Genomic DNA, 18,436 nt, shown 5'->3' on the forward strand with positions numbered 1-18,436 from the left:
TACAGCACTGAGACATATGTCTAACTCCAAATATGTACTAAACTTTTTATTCAGCAAAGCGCTTAAATGCTTTGCAGAACTGGGTACTCAGTTGCACTTCTGTAATGCCAATGTAAGTTGAGGACCTTAGACCTTAGTTTACTGGAGTTATTTGCATTTGCACTGGTGTAACTGAGAACAGAGTCTAGTTCCTGGTCTATGAAGTATAAGTAGTACAGTCTATGCAATCTATAATTTCATGGATAATACCTGCAACGTCAGTTGGTTGGGGTTTTTTTTTTTTCCGTTTTGTTTTGGAGCTTTTTTGTGCTCCCAGAAGAACATTGCTCACTTTGGTCACATCTCCTGTTCTGTGTGTATTGAATTAAAGCAGCCCATTCACTGAACACAAATGCATTTAGGAAAAATGCAACATATGGCAGGAACACTAAATTAGATCCTATTGATTGAGAAGGCAAACAATGGAAGGTAGAAGATGGCTACTTCTCTCTTCTTGTTGCTTTGGCATAATTCAATTTGCCTTTTGCCCTGACCCCACTGCCCTCTAACCTGAAAATCTGTGATAGTAGCTGATTTATTCTGAACTCCACAAATATTATTTCACTTTACATTGATTACTTAGTAGAATAATCATTTCTGCTGTTGCTGAAGTTTGTAAATCCTTGTGTTAAGCTTCAGTAATACTTAAAACTCAGTTGTGATTCTTTCTTTCTTTCTTTCTTTTTTCTTTCTTTCTTTCTTTCTTTCTTTCTTTCTTTCTTTCTTTCTTTCTTTCTTTCTTTCTTTCTTTCTTTCTTTCTTTCTTTCTTTCTTTCTTTCTTTCTTTCTTTCTTTCTTTCTTTCTTTCTTTCTTTCGGTACGTCTAGACTACCGCGTTTTGTCGACAGAAGTTTTGTCGACAGAAGCTGCTTTGTCGACAGAACTCCGTAGTCTGGACGCAGTGTTACAGGCAATAACACCTTCTGTCGACAGAGTTCTGTCGACAGAAGGTGTTATGCCTCGTAAAATGAGGAATGAGGAATGAGGAATACCAGCGTCGACAAAACTGCTGAGTTCTGTCGACGTTATGTCGACAGAACTCAGCGGTAGTGTAGACGCTGGTATAGTTTTGTCGACAAAAGTCCACTTTTGTCGACAAAACTAGGTAGTCTAGACACACCCTTTCTTTCTTTCTTTCTTTCTTTCTTTCTTTCTTTCTTTCTTTCTTTCTTTCTTTCTTTCTTTCTTTCTTTCTTTCTTTCTTTCTTTCTTTCTTTCTTTCTTTCTTTCTTTCTTTCTTTCTTTCGGTACGTCTAGACTACCGCGTTTTGTCGACAGAAGTTTTGTCGACAGAAGCTGCTTTGTCGACAGAACTCCGTAGTCTGGACGCAGTGTTACAGGCAATAACACCTTCTGTCGACAGAGTTCTGTCGACAGAAGGTGTTATGCCTCGTAAAATGAGGAATGAGGAATGAGGAATACCAGCGTCGACAAAACTGCTGAGTTCTGTCGACGTTATGTCGACAGAACTCAGCGGTAGTGTAGACGCTGGTATAGTTTTGTCGACAAAAGTCCACTTTTGTCGACAAAACTAGGTAGTCTAGACACACCCTTTCTTTCTTTCTTTCTTTCTTTCTTTCTTTCTTTCTTTCTTTCTTTCTTTCTTTCATGCATGCATGCATGCATGCATGCATGCATGAGATCCTACCTAGGCCAGGAATAACCTTGGTTTGTGCAAAATCTTACCATTTGGGAGAAAGTGATGGGGAGACCCTTTTGCTTCTGAGTAAGTGGCAAGGGAGTAATGCACTCCTCCTTTGCAATATGTTCACAAAAGATGTGGTCAATAGAAGGGGTGTATTCACATACTCTTGTCTCAGCCAGATGGTGCCTGCAAACACTGGTCGAGGAAACATGTTGCATCTTTTCAGCAATATGTACTCTACCACACGGTCCCCTGTCTAATTCTGAACAAATCTGTCTAAACCCAGTATATTCCTCCTGGTAAAAACACCATCCAGAACTGTCTTGGCTCTGCCTTGCTGCTCCTGCTAGAGCAGGATTTGCTTTTACTCTGCAGGGTTTGAACAATAAATATAATTAATAATATGTGATATTGTTCTCTTCCCTTGCATCCAAGGATCTCAAAGTCCTGTCCAAACTTTAATATCTTAATTGCCACAGAAGGTTAAGAGAGGAGGGGATGTGTTTATATGAACTAAAGAAGGTAATGGGGTGCATTATGCAAAACGAGGACCTGGCCATTAAAAGTCAGGCTGCCAGTGCAATAGGGCTGGCAGATTCCCTGCCAGGTCTGCGCAGCTCCGGAGAAGAGAACACCCCCACCTGACTGCGTGTTGGCTCCTCAACTCCCATTAACTAGGAACCACATCCAATGGGAGTTGTGAGGGCAGTGCCTGCAGGTAGGGGCAGTGCATGGAGCCTCCAGCCACCTCTCCACCTAGGACCAACCAAGAAGTAGAATTAAAAAAAAAGGATGAAATAAAATAGACTTTCAAAAATTCAGAAGAAAACCATTATTTAAAACAGAAAAAGATCCAGGGGGAAGGAAGTTTAGTAAAGAGAAAAAGGAACAAAATCAGTACGATCTAGATTCATCCCAGCATAATTCATGGACCTCAGTGGTCTTACACAAGTGATGGGTTTGGCCCACTGAGTTCAGATTATTTTTTAAAGAAAATTGAATGTCAATTTTTCTTAAATGGTAAGATCTGTTCTGAGAACTGTTAAAAATGCAGGAAGGATTACTTTCCTAAAGAATTGCAAAAAGTTTTAGATAAGTGACTCCAAGCAAAGTCAGATCCCCTGCAGGGCTTTGACAATATGCCCTCTTTTTACAGACACATACTCAGTCTATATTTAGACTATTTCCATGGATTTTAGAATAGCTGATCTTTATTTGAAATTGAGAGAATACTGCATTTTCCAGATTAGAGTTAAATCATTTCTGGGACCAGCCAAAGTGGATCAGACCACTGGCCCATCAGTTTAGTAGCCTGTCTCCTAAGAGTGGCCAAAGCTGTGTGCTTCAGAGAGAGAAATCCTGAAGTAGGCAATTACAGGGTAACCTGTCTCCAGGGATAGCTTTCTGTACTAACTCTAGCTATTAGTTTGGCTTATACCCCAAACTTGAGGATTTATGTTCCTTCCAAGGCTCCTGACCATATTATTAATGTTTTCTACTATAACCCTAGATATCCATAGAAATGTCCTATTTTTTTAAATCCAGCTGAGCTTCTGACTTCACTATCATGTGGGAATGAGTTCCACAGGCTAATTTATGAATTGTGAGCAAAAATATTTAATGTAAGTTGTTTGAATTTGCTATGTTTCAGTGACTGTTCTTTGATGGGAATATTCCTCAAGCTCCCCTCTACAATCATGGAATTTCTGGGTTACAGTTTCTACCTAAAACTAGATCTCCCATTCAGAGAACTTGAGGTGGATAAATGACTATGTTTTGAAATGTGGTTCTGATGTGAGAAATGTTGGGTAAAAATAGCATTATGGGGTTAGTTCTGTGTTTGACATCTTTCGGTAATTCTGTATCAAATGGGCCTGGTTTACAACAAGAAATTTTCTAACTACAAACCCAGTTATCTAGTTATCTTGAAATAACGGTGCAGTGTAGATGCACCCAGAGTGTTGAACAACACAAGGCATTCGGCTATTATAACTAGAGTAAAATGCCTCATTTCAGGCCAGTCCACAGAGCTACTTCTAAGCAAGAGGTTATTCCATGCTCTGCCTTTCTGTCAGACAAATGGTGGATGTTGTCTGTCTGAGAGAGGTTAAAGGTAAAAATAGAGTGTTTTCATACACTCTGTAATTTTTTGTGTCCATGTAAGTGTGGTGGAGTTAAAGTTGTATTTCAGCTATCTTTTTTGGATGGGTGTTCACTGTCAGTGACAGTTGCTTTATAGTCCATGGCAAATACAAAGCTGACCTTCAAATGCTCGTTTTTCAACAGCAGCTAAAGGAGTAGCAGCATTTGGCCTGCAGTTGGATGGTCAGTTAATATTGGCCCATGAGATAGGAATGAGTTCTTGTCTTTTGAAAGAGGCGGAAACCCATATCTTCTTGTGCTTCTAAGGGACTGAAAAAAATCAATGATTTATTGGTGAAATTCCTTGAAGGGATGAAGCCACTGAAACTGCACATCATAGTGTATATAGCAAAAATTCATGCAAAGTCATACAAGACCCCCTAACCTTGGAAATGGTGCAACAGGCTCTTCCCTTGGATCAGTCTCACTAAACTGGCTAGAACTGAAGGAGGAAAGTCCTGCATAAACCCAACCCCTTTGGTGACTCTATCACCAGGGATGATGCTAGACTAGTGCAGGCATTGCAGTGCCCATTCCAGTCATACCTGGGCTTTGCTAAGGTGCATACTCTCTTCCATTCCTGTGCACCTGTAAAGGGCTAGCTACAATTTGATATATATAGGAATGATGGGGAGGGAGGATTTTTGTTCCCTGCCTGGAAAGCTTTTGATCCTTTGGAGCACTGAGGAATGAAATAGTATGGTTGGATTCTTTTTGACTTTCTCCCTATAAATCATTTACTGGTCAAGTTAATGCTATTTGTGTCTCAACTATTCTAATCTGTCCTATAATCTATACATTACAGAAAAATACTTTCTATTATTTGATTTGAGCAAAGTGGTAGAGTGGTTAGGTAGCTGCATTCAGGACTCAATCTCTTCTGATTTGGTATTTTTATTTCCTCTGTTTTGCAGGGTCTTTTCGAAATGATGGCTTAAAAGCTGCTGATGTCCTTCCAATACTAAAGGAGAAAGTGGCCTTTGTGTCAGGTGGGTTCATCCTTCATTTGTTTTCTCTTCAGGCAATGCAGAGCATCATGCCACTGAAAAGATGCGGAGCTCAGTATTAATAATGACTGCAACTTTATACATCTTCAGAGCACTACACAGACATTTAAGGGCCGGATTCTGATACCCGTAGTAGGACTGAGTAATGATTTGATCCATGTGTAGTACCACTGATTTCAATAAGACTACTTGTGGAACAAGATCCTACTCAATATGTGTAAAGGGTATTGGAATCTGGCCCTCTCTGACTATTCCTCACATTCTGAGAGTTAGATAAGTAAGCAGTATAAATGGATTCCTGGCCTGAAGTCAGGATTGCCATTAAGATATGAACACAAAAGTTCCCAGATTTCAGGGACCTTTGAATTAGTGTTTCTCTAAAGATAATCTGGGCAAAGTTCCAGATTAAGTCTACATTGCCACAATGTTCTGGGAGGTTCAGATCTGGCATTCTGCTGTAGGTCTCTTGTTTTAAAACAGCATTATATCCATTTTGCAGAAAGCACCATAGTATATCCCATGCCGTATATTCAGTTTCTAACTCTAGTCTGAAGCTTTTAGCAAACCCAGTGAAGCATGATGATATATTAATATAGCAGCTTTCATCCTTGAGGGTCCCAGAGTACTCTACACGCTGAAAGTATGTCTACACTACAGAGTTTTGTCGAAAAAATGGATGTTTCTCCAACAAAACTTGAGGAACGTCCACACTGCAACTGCATACTTTTGCAAGTAAATCAAAAGAACAGAGAGGTTTTTGCGGTATTGATAATACCCATTCTACAAGGAAGAAGCCTTTTTGAGAAAAAGCTCTTTCACAAATGGCATGTGTGGACGGGGAAGGGGGAGTTTTTTCAGAAGAAGAGGGAAGAGGAAAAAGCACAAGTGCCCTGGTGGCCATTCTGTCCATAGCAATCACTGCTTACATGTGAGAAAGTGTCCAGGTAGTCTGGACGCTATCTTTCGAAAAAAGCACATTGCTTTTTCAATGCACTTTTGCAGTGTGGACGCTCTCTTTCACAAGAAGTTTTTTTGGAAGATCTCTTCCGAAGAAAGCTTCTTGCGCAAGAAGCCTGCAGTCTAGACATAGCCTGTTTTTCTAAACTACATTCTGTGGAACAGCTGCAGCACACCAGTTGCGGCTAGAGGAGATTGGGCTAGGGTGCTTTCAGGGTGGATTGGGTTGAGGTTCTGTCAGAATATGTTAGGACTTGTTGGAGTAAGAAGGATGAGTGGAAATGTAGAATGATCATTATCTTACTCTAAGATTATCATATTTCCAAAATAACAGAGGGACATTTTAGGGGCAACAGTTTTACAGTTGTGAAGTAGTCTAGTGCTTTTCATTCTGTCTGCTTTTTTTTTTTTTTTACATTCTCTTCCTGGATGAGAAAAGCTCCACGTGCAACAACTGAATAGCTCTGTCTTTTCCCTTTGTACCCTTCTACTTCTTGCTTCCACCCTCTCTGTGGTTCAGTTGACAGAGGAATTGTCAGTTACATCTCTTTCAGCAGCCTTGGGTATCAATTGACTTATTAGAATCATAGTGCAGTGGTGTTGCTAGACAAGTCATGAGAAGCTTTGACCTTGAATAATAGTTAGTGTGAAACATACTCACTGTGTGATGACTGACATAGGTGTAAAAGTATTTGCTACTATGACTTGAATGAATATTTTGTCATTATGAGAACCTCAGTCAAACTGTGACATGTCATGTGTCTTGACAGAAGTTCTTAAGACACTAAATGAAAAACCAAGATGATCGTAGTAGAACTGGGACACACAGGCCCTTTATCTTCCACTGCTATCTCATTCTGAAAATCTCAAGGGGTATGTCTACACTACCCCCCTAGTTCGAACTAGGGGGGGTAATGTAGTCATACAGAGTTGCAAATGAAGCCCGGGATTTGAATTTCCTGAGCTTCATTTGCATAAAGCCGGCCAGCGCCATTTTTAAATGCCGGCTAGATCGGACCCCATGCCGCGCGGCTACACGCGGCACGGACTAGCTAGTTCGGGTTAGGCTTCCTAATCCGAACTAGCTGTATGCCTCGTTCCACGGGGTCTGACCTAGCCGGCATTTAAAAATGGCACCGGCCGGCTTTATGCAAATGAAGCCCGGGAAATTCAAATCCCGGGCTTCATTTGCAACTCTGTATGACTACATTACCCCCCCTAGTTCGAACTAGGCGGGTAGTGTAGACATACCCAAAGTGTTTTATTTACAGGTTGAACCTTTAGTCCGGACAGGAGTGTGGGCTCAGAAACCTAGGGATATAGTGTGCTGCAGAACCTGAGTTCCAGACTGAGCTGTAACATCTACACTGTTGCTTTTAGTGCCGTAGCATGAGATTCAGTCTGTAGATCTAGGTTTTGATACTCACTGCTACAAGATTTTAAAATGCAATGTAGACATGTACTCTGTCTTTTTTCAAGACTATACATATCCAGGTTTTAAAATTTCTTCATAGCTTATGTTTTCTAAACCTTATATCATTTTTGTTGCTCTCTTTTGGACTTTCTCCACTTTGCCAACATCACATAAAAAGTGGTGCCCAAAACTGTACACAATACTTCAGCTAGGGCTTTTCCAGTGCCAACTAGAGTAGAACAATTGTATTCATGTCTTACGTACAATATTGCTGTTAATACACCTCAGAATGATATTCACCATTATGAATTTCATCTTGTTGGTTTCAGATGTCTGAAGGATTACTCCATCACAATATCATTCATTCTTATTTAATGCCATTCCTAAGACATTTTTGCAGAATGCTTCACAGCAAATACCAATCTCTACAAGCAAATAATGTCCAAATAAATTTCAACATCTAGATTTTAACATTTCATACAGGATCTGTTTATGTTTTAAGGTGGGGGTTTTAGGCTTGACAAGGTTCTGTGAGAATAGCTGAGCATGGGCAAACCAATAGACATAGGAAGAAAGGTTGAATAGTTTTGAGAACACATATTTATAGCATGCATTATACAGAGTTCAAATTGAGCCTTTAGCAAAGTTTGTTTTTGTTTTGACTACTTGCACTCCACAAAGGACACTGACAGGAAGCAACTGGACAGTGAAACAGATCTGTCATCCCTCAGTAACTCATGAAACTTTGCTACCCCAAAAGCATAGAGTCATCTTAAGTCTTACACAGTAATTGAAGAAACAATGACTTCTAAGCCTGTGAGGCTGAAGACAGAGATCTTTATTGGAAGGTTTTTGAGGGGAAGTCATTCAATGTAAAAAGATAAGATGAAAAGCTACCCTTGCAATTAAATGTTACTAAATTTAGCCCTGACAGGATGGATCAAAGTTGTTGTCTTCAGTTGTTTAGTTTTTAAAAGCATGTTGGATCTGGGAAAATCAAGCTCAAAGGTAAAGCAGTATTATAGTGGAAGACATTGGTTTCCCTAAAAACTCCTTTGATAATGACACATTAATGCCTGGTCCCATCTCAGGGTATGTGGGCCCCATATCTGCAATGGTGGTTGCCTTTAGATGTATCCTATATAATATATTTATTGCATAGCTAATTCCCAAAGCTCAATTGGAGCCGACTGAGATACCCTTTTCAAAAATATTCTGGAGTATGTTGGATTGTGAACAGCTGGCTGAACTAAATTTTTAAGTAAAAAATATCTTTTAGAACAATACAAAATATTTGTATCAAAGATTTTTTTCATCAGAATTAATGTTTTGATTCAGATAAAATGTTTTTTCTCTTTTCCTTCTCAGGGTATGTCTACACTACTAGCGGGGTAGTGTAGACATACCCTGAGAAGGAAAAGAGAAAAAACATTTTATCTGAATCAAAACATTAATTCTGATGAAAAAAATCTTTGATACAAATATTTTGTATTGTTCTAAAAGATATTTTTTACTTAAAAATTTAGTTCAGCCAGCTGTTCACAATCCAACATACTCCAGAATATTTTTGAAAAGGGTATGTCTACACTACCCCGCTAGTTCGAACTAGCGGGGTAATGTAGGCATACCGCACTTGCAAATGAAGCCCGGGATTTGAATTTCCCGGGCTTCATTTGCATAAGCCGGGCGCCGCCATTTTTAAATCCCGGCTGGTTCGAACCCCGTGCGGAGGTTCGAACCCCGGCTGGTTCGAACCCCGTGAGGAGTAACGGTAGTTCGAACTAGGAAGCCTAGTCCGAACTACCTAGTTGGTGCCGCGTGTAGCCGCGTGGCACGTGGTTCGAACCAGCCGGGATTTAAAAATGGCGGTGCCCGGCTTATGCAAATGAAGCCTGGGAAATTCAAATCCCGGGCTTCTTTTGCAAGTGCAGTATGCCTACATTACCCCGCTCGTTCGAACTAGCGGGGCAGTGTAGACATACCCTCACTGGCAGATACTAACAAATCTCTGCTAAAATGCTGCAAAGCTGAACTTTTTTCTTTCAGTTTGATGTTTTTCATTTTTTAAAAAACTGAATAATTTCAAAGGCACCTTTTTCATTTCTTTCACATTTTGAGCAATCCTAAGTGTGATTCTAAGCCAATCATAATGATATAAAGGGAAACCAATTTGTTAGAATTAAAATAACATTGTTTGGGATGTTATTTTGATCCTTTAGAATTTGTTGATGCAGTGATGCAGGATGTAGGGAAAAGGAACATTTCTGATTATGAAACTGCCAAGACTTTTGGTTAGACCTAAGCCTGCCTATAAAGTGAGAAGTAAATTAACCTGTAGGGAGAGATGTAGAGGGGCTGTAGGTTTGCATAGCTGCATAGATGCTTTCACCAGGGCTGTGTCTAGACTGGCAAGTTTTTCTGGAAAATCAGCCGCTTTTCCGGAAAAACTTGCCAGCTGTCTACACTGGCCGCTTGAATTTCCGCAAGAACGCTGACTTCCTGCTGTCTGAAATCAGTGCTTTTTGCAGAAATACTATGCTGCTCCCGTTCAGGCAAAAGTCCCTTTTGCGCAAAGCTTTTGCGCAAAAGGGCCAATGTGGACAGCTCAGATTTGTTTTGAGCAAAAAAGCCCCAATCGCGAAAATGGCGATCAGGGCTTTTTTGCGCAGAAGCGCGTCTAGATTGGTACGTACGCTTTTCTGCAAAAAGTGCTTTTGCGGAAAAGCGTCCATGCCAGTCTAGACGCTCTTTTCCACAAATGCTTTTAACGGAAAACTTTTCCGTTAAAAGCATTTGCGGAAAATCATGCCAGTCTAGACGTAGCCCAGGAGTTTAAGTAAAAGAGGAATAAAAATCTGTCTCAGTTTCTGGCTTTGTTCACACCGTTGCTGTGACTCATAGGTAAAACATTAGCAGGATGCAGATTCAGTGGCCATATTTCTCTCCATATGTTTTAACAATAGCTGTGGTCTAAATCAAAGCATTTTAGCAGAGATTAGTTAGTATCTGCCAATGCTCACTGTCCTGGCTCCTAGACATTAATAGCCTGCCAAAAGCAGTCCACCTGTCTCCCTTCTGAGTAGGAAGAGACCTTAATTGGCTTGTTTAAGGTTAATGAGGCCACCTGTGCTGAATAGCTGAGTCACCACTGAGGCTCAAGTGCTTTCAGCCCTAGACAAACTAGAAAGGGTAAAAGTCTCACCCTACTAAATTTTGTTCCCAAGGGCTCATAAGACTATTTTAGATGCCAAATTAGAATCAGGACTTAATAAAAATCCACTGCTCTCAGCACTGGTTTCTAGGACAACCTACATAGGCTTTTAAGTGTAGTGTGTCCCCAAAATCCAGTCAGCCAAATAAGCCTTTTTAATTGACCACAGTGACTTTAATTGGATCAGAGTAACAACAAGAAGAAGACTAAAATTACAGGAAAAAAAACCCTAATTGTTTGCATACGTAGAGTACTTGTGTACAAGCTACATCTGGTGCCTCCAACCCTGCTTTTGTTGCAAAGTCACTACTGTACCAACTGTCTTTTTACTTTTGTCATATGTTTTTCTAGATCTTAAAGATACAGAAGCCCCAAAGACACTATGCAGAAAGCTCTATAGCTCACTAGACAGCCCTACTTTTTATTAAGACAATGGAGTTTGTCCTGGCGGAGGAATCAAGACAGGTTGTTTCTGACCCAAGAGGATTTCTTCATGAAGCTCTGCACAGTCACAGAGACATTTTGACAGGTTTTCCAGTTATGTGATCCAGTGTCTAGTGATGGCAGTGTCATCATAAATCCACTTGTTTCTGAAACATCTAGTAGATTTCAAGTCTCATACATCCACCCTAAGGGGAATGCACTTAGACACATCACTGGAGCAACTTTTCATTCATATTTAAACCAAGTCTTACTCATTATCAGAGCTGGGGAGTGGGTAGTCCCAAAGTGTGAGGCCCCAAAGAGAACTTGTTTGTAAACTGAAACCATCCTTTGAATTGCAGTTGTAGGTTAATTTTTCCAGGTGATTTTTATTTTCTTTGCTATTTCTTTGTGGGATTTGTGATCTCTGAAAAGGTTTCCTCCATGACATCCATGCAGGCAGAGCTATGGCATTTTCCCAAGGCTGGCTAACAAGTGCCAAAGTGCACAACTGAACATGTTGTCAGTACCACAGCTCTAGACTGGTGGGCTTCTGCAGTGTAAGACATGTTCCTCACACAGGGGGTTATGAAACTGGCCATGATTGCCGACTGGGAAGCAAAGCTTTGAGACTCCATCTTTTAAAAACATGTATCCTGAAATCTGTAAATTGTAATTAGACTCATTTTCATAACATTTGTAGAGTTGCTCCAGCCAAGGCCAGTTCAGTGCCAGTCTGTTTCCCCTCAGTACTGTGGTATGCAAGAAAGTAAAAAGTGTAGCAGTGAACATTCAGGTGTGCTAGCAGTGAAAGCATCTGAAACTAATACATAAGTCCAACATGTGCTTACTGGGCATTTTATTTATTTGCAAAATCCCCTACTTGGTTGTAATTGGGTGTATAAATCCATTCAGCCAGTCAGATTAAAATCAACTAAATACATTGTTAATCTTCACTGATTAGTATCAGTATCAAGGGTCCCATAATGATTATTTGTATTGATATCAAGGCAGAGAGGCAGCTTAAGCCAGAGCAGATAAAAAACTTGGAGTTGGTTACTATAGAGCTGTGACTTCCTGCCTTTTTTCACCTTTCCTGAGATGATGTGGGGGAGATTCTTCTGCAATAAATTAATTGACAGGAGTTTTAAAAACTGAGTTAGATTTAAATAAGCGCACACAAAAATCCAGTTATCTCAGGCACAGCCACCCACTACAATTACATTAAAACAATTTTAAAGGAAGAGCATATTGCCCCCACAATTCCTCTCTGCCCAAACACAGTCAACAAAAGCACATTACAAGGCAAATCAAAATCTCCCCATCTGTCAATTTCCCATTGGAAACCCTGTCCCCAACCACCATCCCAAATGTCTACTTAAACAGTTGGGTTTTGTAGCATGCCTGGACAGTCAACTCACACTGTTTCAAGTGATGAATGGAAGTTGAGGAGCTGTCATACACAATGTCCTGCTAGCAGCTGCCGTATTGATGTACTGTATCAGACAGTCGTGGATTCTAATGGCAGAAGTGACCATTGTGGTCACAGAGTGTGACCTCCTACACAGGCCATAAGACTTCCCCTAAATAATTCCTACAGCAGATTTTTTAGAAAAACATATACTCTTGACCTAATGATGGAGAATGTACCCTTGGTAATGTGTTCTAACTGGCATAGTTAAATATGTAAGCCTTATTTGCCATCTGAATTTGACTAGTTTCAAATTCCAGTCATTGGATAGTATCTTACCTTTGTCTGCTAGATTGAAGAGCCCATTATTAAATGTGTGTTCCTAATGTAGGTACTTACAGACTGCAATCAAGTTACCTCTTAGCAGGGGGCCAACAGACTTGCCAGGCCCCTGGACAAGTTGGGGGGGGGAGAGGGAGGCTGGCTCTGTATTCTCAGAATGGGTGGGGTCTCGCATGCTAGGTAGCCCTTCAGCACTGCCTCAAGACCTAAGAGCTCCCCGGAGTAGACTACTTGGCACTCTGTGGGCAATTTAAAGGACCCAAGGCTCCAGATGCTCCCACTGCTGCAGTAGCAGTGGTGGCTGAGAGCCCCAGGTTCTTATGAATCATTGGGCCATGGGGCAGTTGCCCCCTTTGCCACCCCTTGTCAGTGGGCCTGCCCCTTAACCTGGTCTGTATTAAACTAAATAGATGGAGCTCCTTGAGTCTATCAGTATAGTACTTGTTTTCTATTTCTGTAATCACTCTTGCAGCTCTTCTCTGAAACCTTTCCAATTTATCAACATCTTTCTTGAATTCTGGACAGTATTCCAGCAATGGTTGTACCAGTGCCAAATACAGAAATAAAATAACTCCTCTATTCCTATTCAAGAGACTTCTGTTTATGCATCCCAAGATCACATTAGCTTTTTTGAGCTCCCCAAGTGTGAACCTCGGAATTCAGTCTTCACTGCCTCATACTTCTGAGGGTACATCTATACTGTGATTTAAAAAAACCAAACAAACCTGCAGAGTGGAGTCTCCATTCCTAGTTCAGCTGACATGGACTTGTGGGTCTCAAAATTGCAATGGAGACACTCAGGCTCAGCCAGGGAAAGGATTGGAATGGAACAGTACTTTCTTTGAAGTACTGGTCACTTAGTGCTGCTATGCAACCCTTACTTACACTGACAAGTGCATATTCATTCATGTACACCCACTGGCAAAAGTACTAGAACATGAAAGCCCTGTCTCAAGCAGTTGCTTCACTGACCAAGAGGAGTGGCTGCCATAAAAAGCCTTTCTTGTGGGTGGGTGAACAACTGCAGGAAGAGCCTGCTGTGGAAGTCCTTGGGAATGGTGCCAAGACTGCAGAGAAGAGTAACCAGGGTCTGCAGCCAGGAAGGCGCAGCTAATAAGGAAAAAAGGGAAGGGAAGAAGACAGGTCAGGAGCAACACCACCCTCAGAACTGACAAGCTGAGAAGAGTCCTCATGGACATAGGGAACCCAAGACCTGACACATTTCCCAGCATGGAATGAGACTCCTAGCACATGAGACCTAAGAAAATTCACACATCCAGTAAGAAACCAGAAAGTTCCACTGCACTGAGTGACTTAATTGAAGACCCCTAACATGGGAGCTGAGACCCCAGAGGATGCATTTACTATTTGATGGAAGGCAGGCTGTATTCTACCATTGCCATCTACTGAAAGCCAGATGAAATATGGGGAAAGGCGAGAGAGAGGAGGTTGCTGTTACTGAGGCAGGTGATGACTAAATGATGAACAAAGGATTTTGCAGTAGGAATGAAGATGAAAGGACCAGTATATGATTACATGGCTAAATTTTTGTTTTAATTCATTTTGTGCCCACACACTTTCCTTTTTACACAGTACTAATAATCATGGAACGTATGTTTGCTTCTGTAAATCAGTACAAACCCTGTAAAAATTACCTTGGAAAATCATGTGAAAATATTAACCTTTTGTTTTAGTATTTAGTATTTAATAAATGTAGTTAACAAATGTAGTGACATATTTTTTACTGCAGCTCATACCTCTGGGCCCAGTGGGAGACAAGAGATGGGGGCATTTCAACAAAAGCAATGAAGACACTCTACTCACCCATTGCATTTTTTACTTCAAACAGCATCCAATGTGGATCTGGGAAAAGCCACAGTGCACAGTCAACAGCACACTGTTCTGCTGTGCTGACTTGGGACAGGATTATTTCTATATGTGGATGATTTCTGTGCAGGGGCAGAGTTTCAGTAATATTCTCAACTGAGGCCAAGAAAGACTTTTAGCCACCCATAGAACCAATAATGAGCACATTCTGTAGCACTGAATTGGTACTTGGGGATCTGTTTTCTCCTCCTGGCTATTCCATGAGGGGTGACCTTTGGCAACCCACTTAACATCCCTGTGCTGCATTTTCCTCGGTAGAATGGAGCTAACGATACTTAGCTTCTTTGTGAAGCACTCTGAAATCCATGGACTGAAAATGCTATAGAAGAGTATATTATTAGTAGTAGTAGATTCTCCAAATCCTAAAACAGAATAGGAATATTTAGAGATTAGTTTTGGAAGAAAATTAGTTCACCTAAACACTTTGCCAATTATCCATAAACAGGTTGTGATTTTTATGAATTTGTGCAGGGGTTCTCAAACTTTGTTATACCGTGACCCCCCTCTAAGTTGCTCGCAACCCTCCAGGGCATCAGGACCCACAGTTTGAGAAACGCAGAATTTTTGTATTGTTTACAGTTATTTGACAAACAGGCAGAATGGTTATATTTGTGAGGTGCATTTGTAATGAATTTTGTACCCTGTAACACAAATTGGGGTGTTATGCATAAGAAATATAAGAAACATTTGAGAAACAACAGTTGGGGGGAGGGCTGGCACAGCTTTATTAAGATTTGCTACCTGTCTCCTTGCTCTTGCATGCTGGGCACTGCTGAAGTGAAAAGAATTGGTTCAGAGACATTTTATATATCCTTCCATCATCTGAAAAAACTTCAACTAGGTCACCAGAGAATTTTCACTTCTCCGAAGAGACTTAGCTCATTTTCTCCAACCTGTCCTTGTGACTTCAGATTGTGTGATCTAGTATTATCTGCTCAGTTCCCAGAAGGACAATTAGATGAACTGTTAAAAGAGGGCTTTTAAACTGACTCAGAGATAGGACAGAAATGTACTTAGTCTATTTCCATTGCTATAGCTGAAGATCCTTATGTTATTATGTTGACTTTCTTTCCTGCCAGCGTTTCTTCCTGCCTGACACTTCAGTGATGACGTAATTGTTTTGGTATTGTTATGGTATATGATTTAATCACAGTGAAGAGTGAATATACTCAAAATCTAGAGGTTTTAAAAAAAATGTATACAAAAACTGAATTGGGCCTATATCACTCTATAGTTCAGCCTGGGAAATACTCATTATGGCACATCTCTATGTTTGTGCTGAATGGTGCATAGCCAGCTCATCTCTAGGGTGGAGGGAGGAGCAGAATTCTGCCAAGAACATCCTATTTGTTCTTGGGAAGCATGCCCATTGCTTCTCCCTTTCAGAGGCTGCAGCATAATCCCTTTGACATGGCCAGACTGCTTAGGACCTACACTTGTTGTCCCCTGGTTGCTCCTGGGTGTCAAGAGAAGGGAGTTTCCCCTCTTACATGCCTTTAGGAAAGCCAGACACATTCTTCTTTGAGTGATGGCAAGTGTGCGTTCCACTATTGGTGTCAGTATACTCTGTGCATAATAGTTGGATCCCATGAGTTAAAAGGGACTTAGGCTCATTTTTATACATGTCTGAGATTCATGCAAATCTGAAAGCTCAACATGAATCTTGTTTTATTTTCACATATCCAGTTCTTCCCTCATTCTATCCCTCTCCCCACAACCAAATCCTCTAGAAATCTCTATCTCCTGCTCAGAGGACGTCAGGGCAGTGGTGGGCAACCTGCGAGCTACACATGGCTCATCAGAACAAGCTGCTGGTGGGTCACCAGACAGGTTATTTACCTTAAGTCACAGGTAAAGCCACCCATGATTCCCATTGGCCACGGTTCACTGTTCCCAGCCCAGGGGGAGCTCTGGGAAGCCGAAACTACAAGGTGAACAACCTGTCTGGTGGCCTGTCAGCAGCATACCCTGATGAGCCATGTGCAGCCTGCAAATTGCCCATCACTGCCTTAGGATGCTCCTTTTCAACCCATTTCCTCCTGTTGAAACATTGTGTATGTGACCTTTGAAGAACAAGCAACAAATGGGTATAATGAATCTATTGTGGTTTTCATTGAAATCCCCGTTCACGTTAGTGGAAACAAGGCCCAGCGTTTACAATACTAAGGCCTGATACTAACAAGGTTTGGAATGCTTTCAACACCTGTGGAAGCTGAAGGTACTCAGCCCTTTGCATGATCATGCCCTTAGAGAACAAGACTGTATTTATTCAGACAGGCTCGTGAACTGTTCTTGAATGTCTCTTTCTCTCACTCAAATGGTGCAATGATCTAGTTCATAGAAACACATGGACTCCCTTCTCAGAAGTGTTTTTTTCTGTTAAAGGAACACTGTTTCCTTTGGGAGAACTCAGCATTTAACTGATACATATAATTTCCTGAGTAACCCTACAATAACAAATGAAGAGGGAGCAAAATATTGTATGAGAAAACACATTTCAGTTTCAAGATTTCCAGACTTTATTAACAGAGAATAAAAGAAGATGTTCCAACAGTTTGTATTCATCACTAATGTGCATGATTCTGTAATTCAGGCTAAAGGCATTCAGTAGCATTTTAATGGCTATGTATTTTAAGAATTTCTGTAAGATATTCAGTACCAGACATTGGCAATTCTCTAGGATTTTTTTCCAAGGGACAATGAAACTACATAACCCCCCCCCCCTCAAAATGTTCATGTCAATTGTTAAATGCATCCTACAAATAAGAAGCCTGAAGAACTAGACACTAGATTTTTAATTAAACATTGAGTTTGCAAGCAATTGCTGGATATGTAAAAAAGGTCCTACTGCATACATAAGGACCAAAGAAGCAATATAGATTGAATAACACTAAAAAAGATTTCAGCTCTTCTGGTTTGTCGCATATAAAACTCTCACTGATGATAGGATTTTGTTACCATCGGCTGGTTGTATTGACTGTTATATTAGAAGCTTTGATGGGATTAAGTTAAAGTAAAAAGAAATGCCAGTAACAAATTCTCTTGCATTTTTTCTTTTCGTTGGCGGTCCAGCGAATGTGAGACTGTCTTGCTGAATAAAGCGAGTCTGAAATCTATAAATGAACAAGGGGTCTTGAACATGCAGTAATTTAAGGTTATCAATTCACTGCACATACTTTTTTTGACATGTGCTTCCTGCCTGATTTTCTAACAATTCTTTATTTTCTGCAGGTGGCCGTGATAAACGAGGTGGTCCTATCCTGACCTTTCCAGCACGCAGCAATCATGATAGAATAAGGCAGGAAGACCTTCGGAAACTTGTGACTTATTTGGCCAGTGTGCCAAGGTAAAGCTAAAAAGAAAACACTTCAAAGCTGGGGGTGGATGAGTGGGTGGGGGAATTTGTTCTTGGCGGTTGATGATTTCCACGTATTAACCTTTTAGTTCCATTTTAGTACTTGGAATGGGGAAAAATGTGTGCTCTAGTTGCTTTCCTCCAGTGAGATATGATGCAAAAGAATGAGAGATTAAAGGTGGCCCTAATAAAGCTGGGCTTTTGCAGTATTGCTTGCACTGTTTCCAGAATTTCTTTTAGGCTGTTATAGAGGGATTAAAGGGGGGTGAAGCCTTGATGCAGCTTCTTGGAAGTTTATGTGTGGAGTTCTTTATTAGTCTTGAGGGAGCCTTTGTCTGGCATTGCCTTTTAATACTTTCATTGCCAGCTTCAGAGAAACTGGTGCAGGGAGGAATAATTCTGTGTGTAGGAGAGAAGGGGCTCACTCAGTTCAGGGTAGGCAGTATTTCTGCTGCAACACCATCTTGCTGCTTCTGCTGGGACGCTTGCATGCCCAAGCCCCGACCAGGGGGACGGGGAGCAAAGCAGAGCAAAACGGCTGAACACGTGGGCAGCGGACAGCCCAGACGCGCATCTGGGCTGTCTGCTGCCCGCGTGTTCCGC

The 18,436-nt window shown here is 41.0% G+C and overlaps 1 protein-coding gene across 7 annotated transcripts in view; it reads left to right on the forward strand.

Annotated features, from left to right (window-relative positions):
- KALRN (kalirin RhoGEF kinase) overlaps window positions 1-18,436 on the forward strand; it is a 790,448-nt gene that overhangs the window by 242,791 nt on the left and 529,221 nt on the right. For all 7 annotated transcript variants that reach the window (XM_075933149.1, XM_075933142.1, XM_075933143.1 and 4 more), the window contains exons 2-3: window positions 4,741-4,815; window positions 17,710-17,824. In XM_075933149.1, coding sequence (XP_075789264.1) covers window positions 4,741-4,815; window positions 17,710-17,824 — 190 coding nt within the window. The remainder of the gene's footprint in view (window positions 1-4,740; window positions 4,816-17,709; window positions 17,825-18,436) is intronic.

The sequence above is a fragment of the Pelodiscus sinensis genome, chromosome 7, assembly GCF_049634645.1.
Source record: "Pelodiscus sinensis isolate JC-2024 chromosome 7, ASM4963464v1, whole genome shotgun sequence".
Lineage (NCBI taxonomy): Eukaryota > Metazoa > Chordata > Testudines > Trionychidae > Pelodiscus > Pelodiscus sinensis.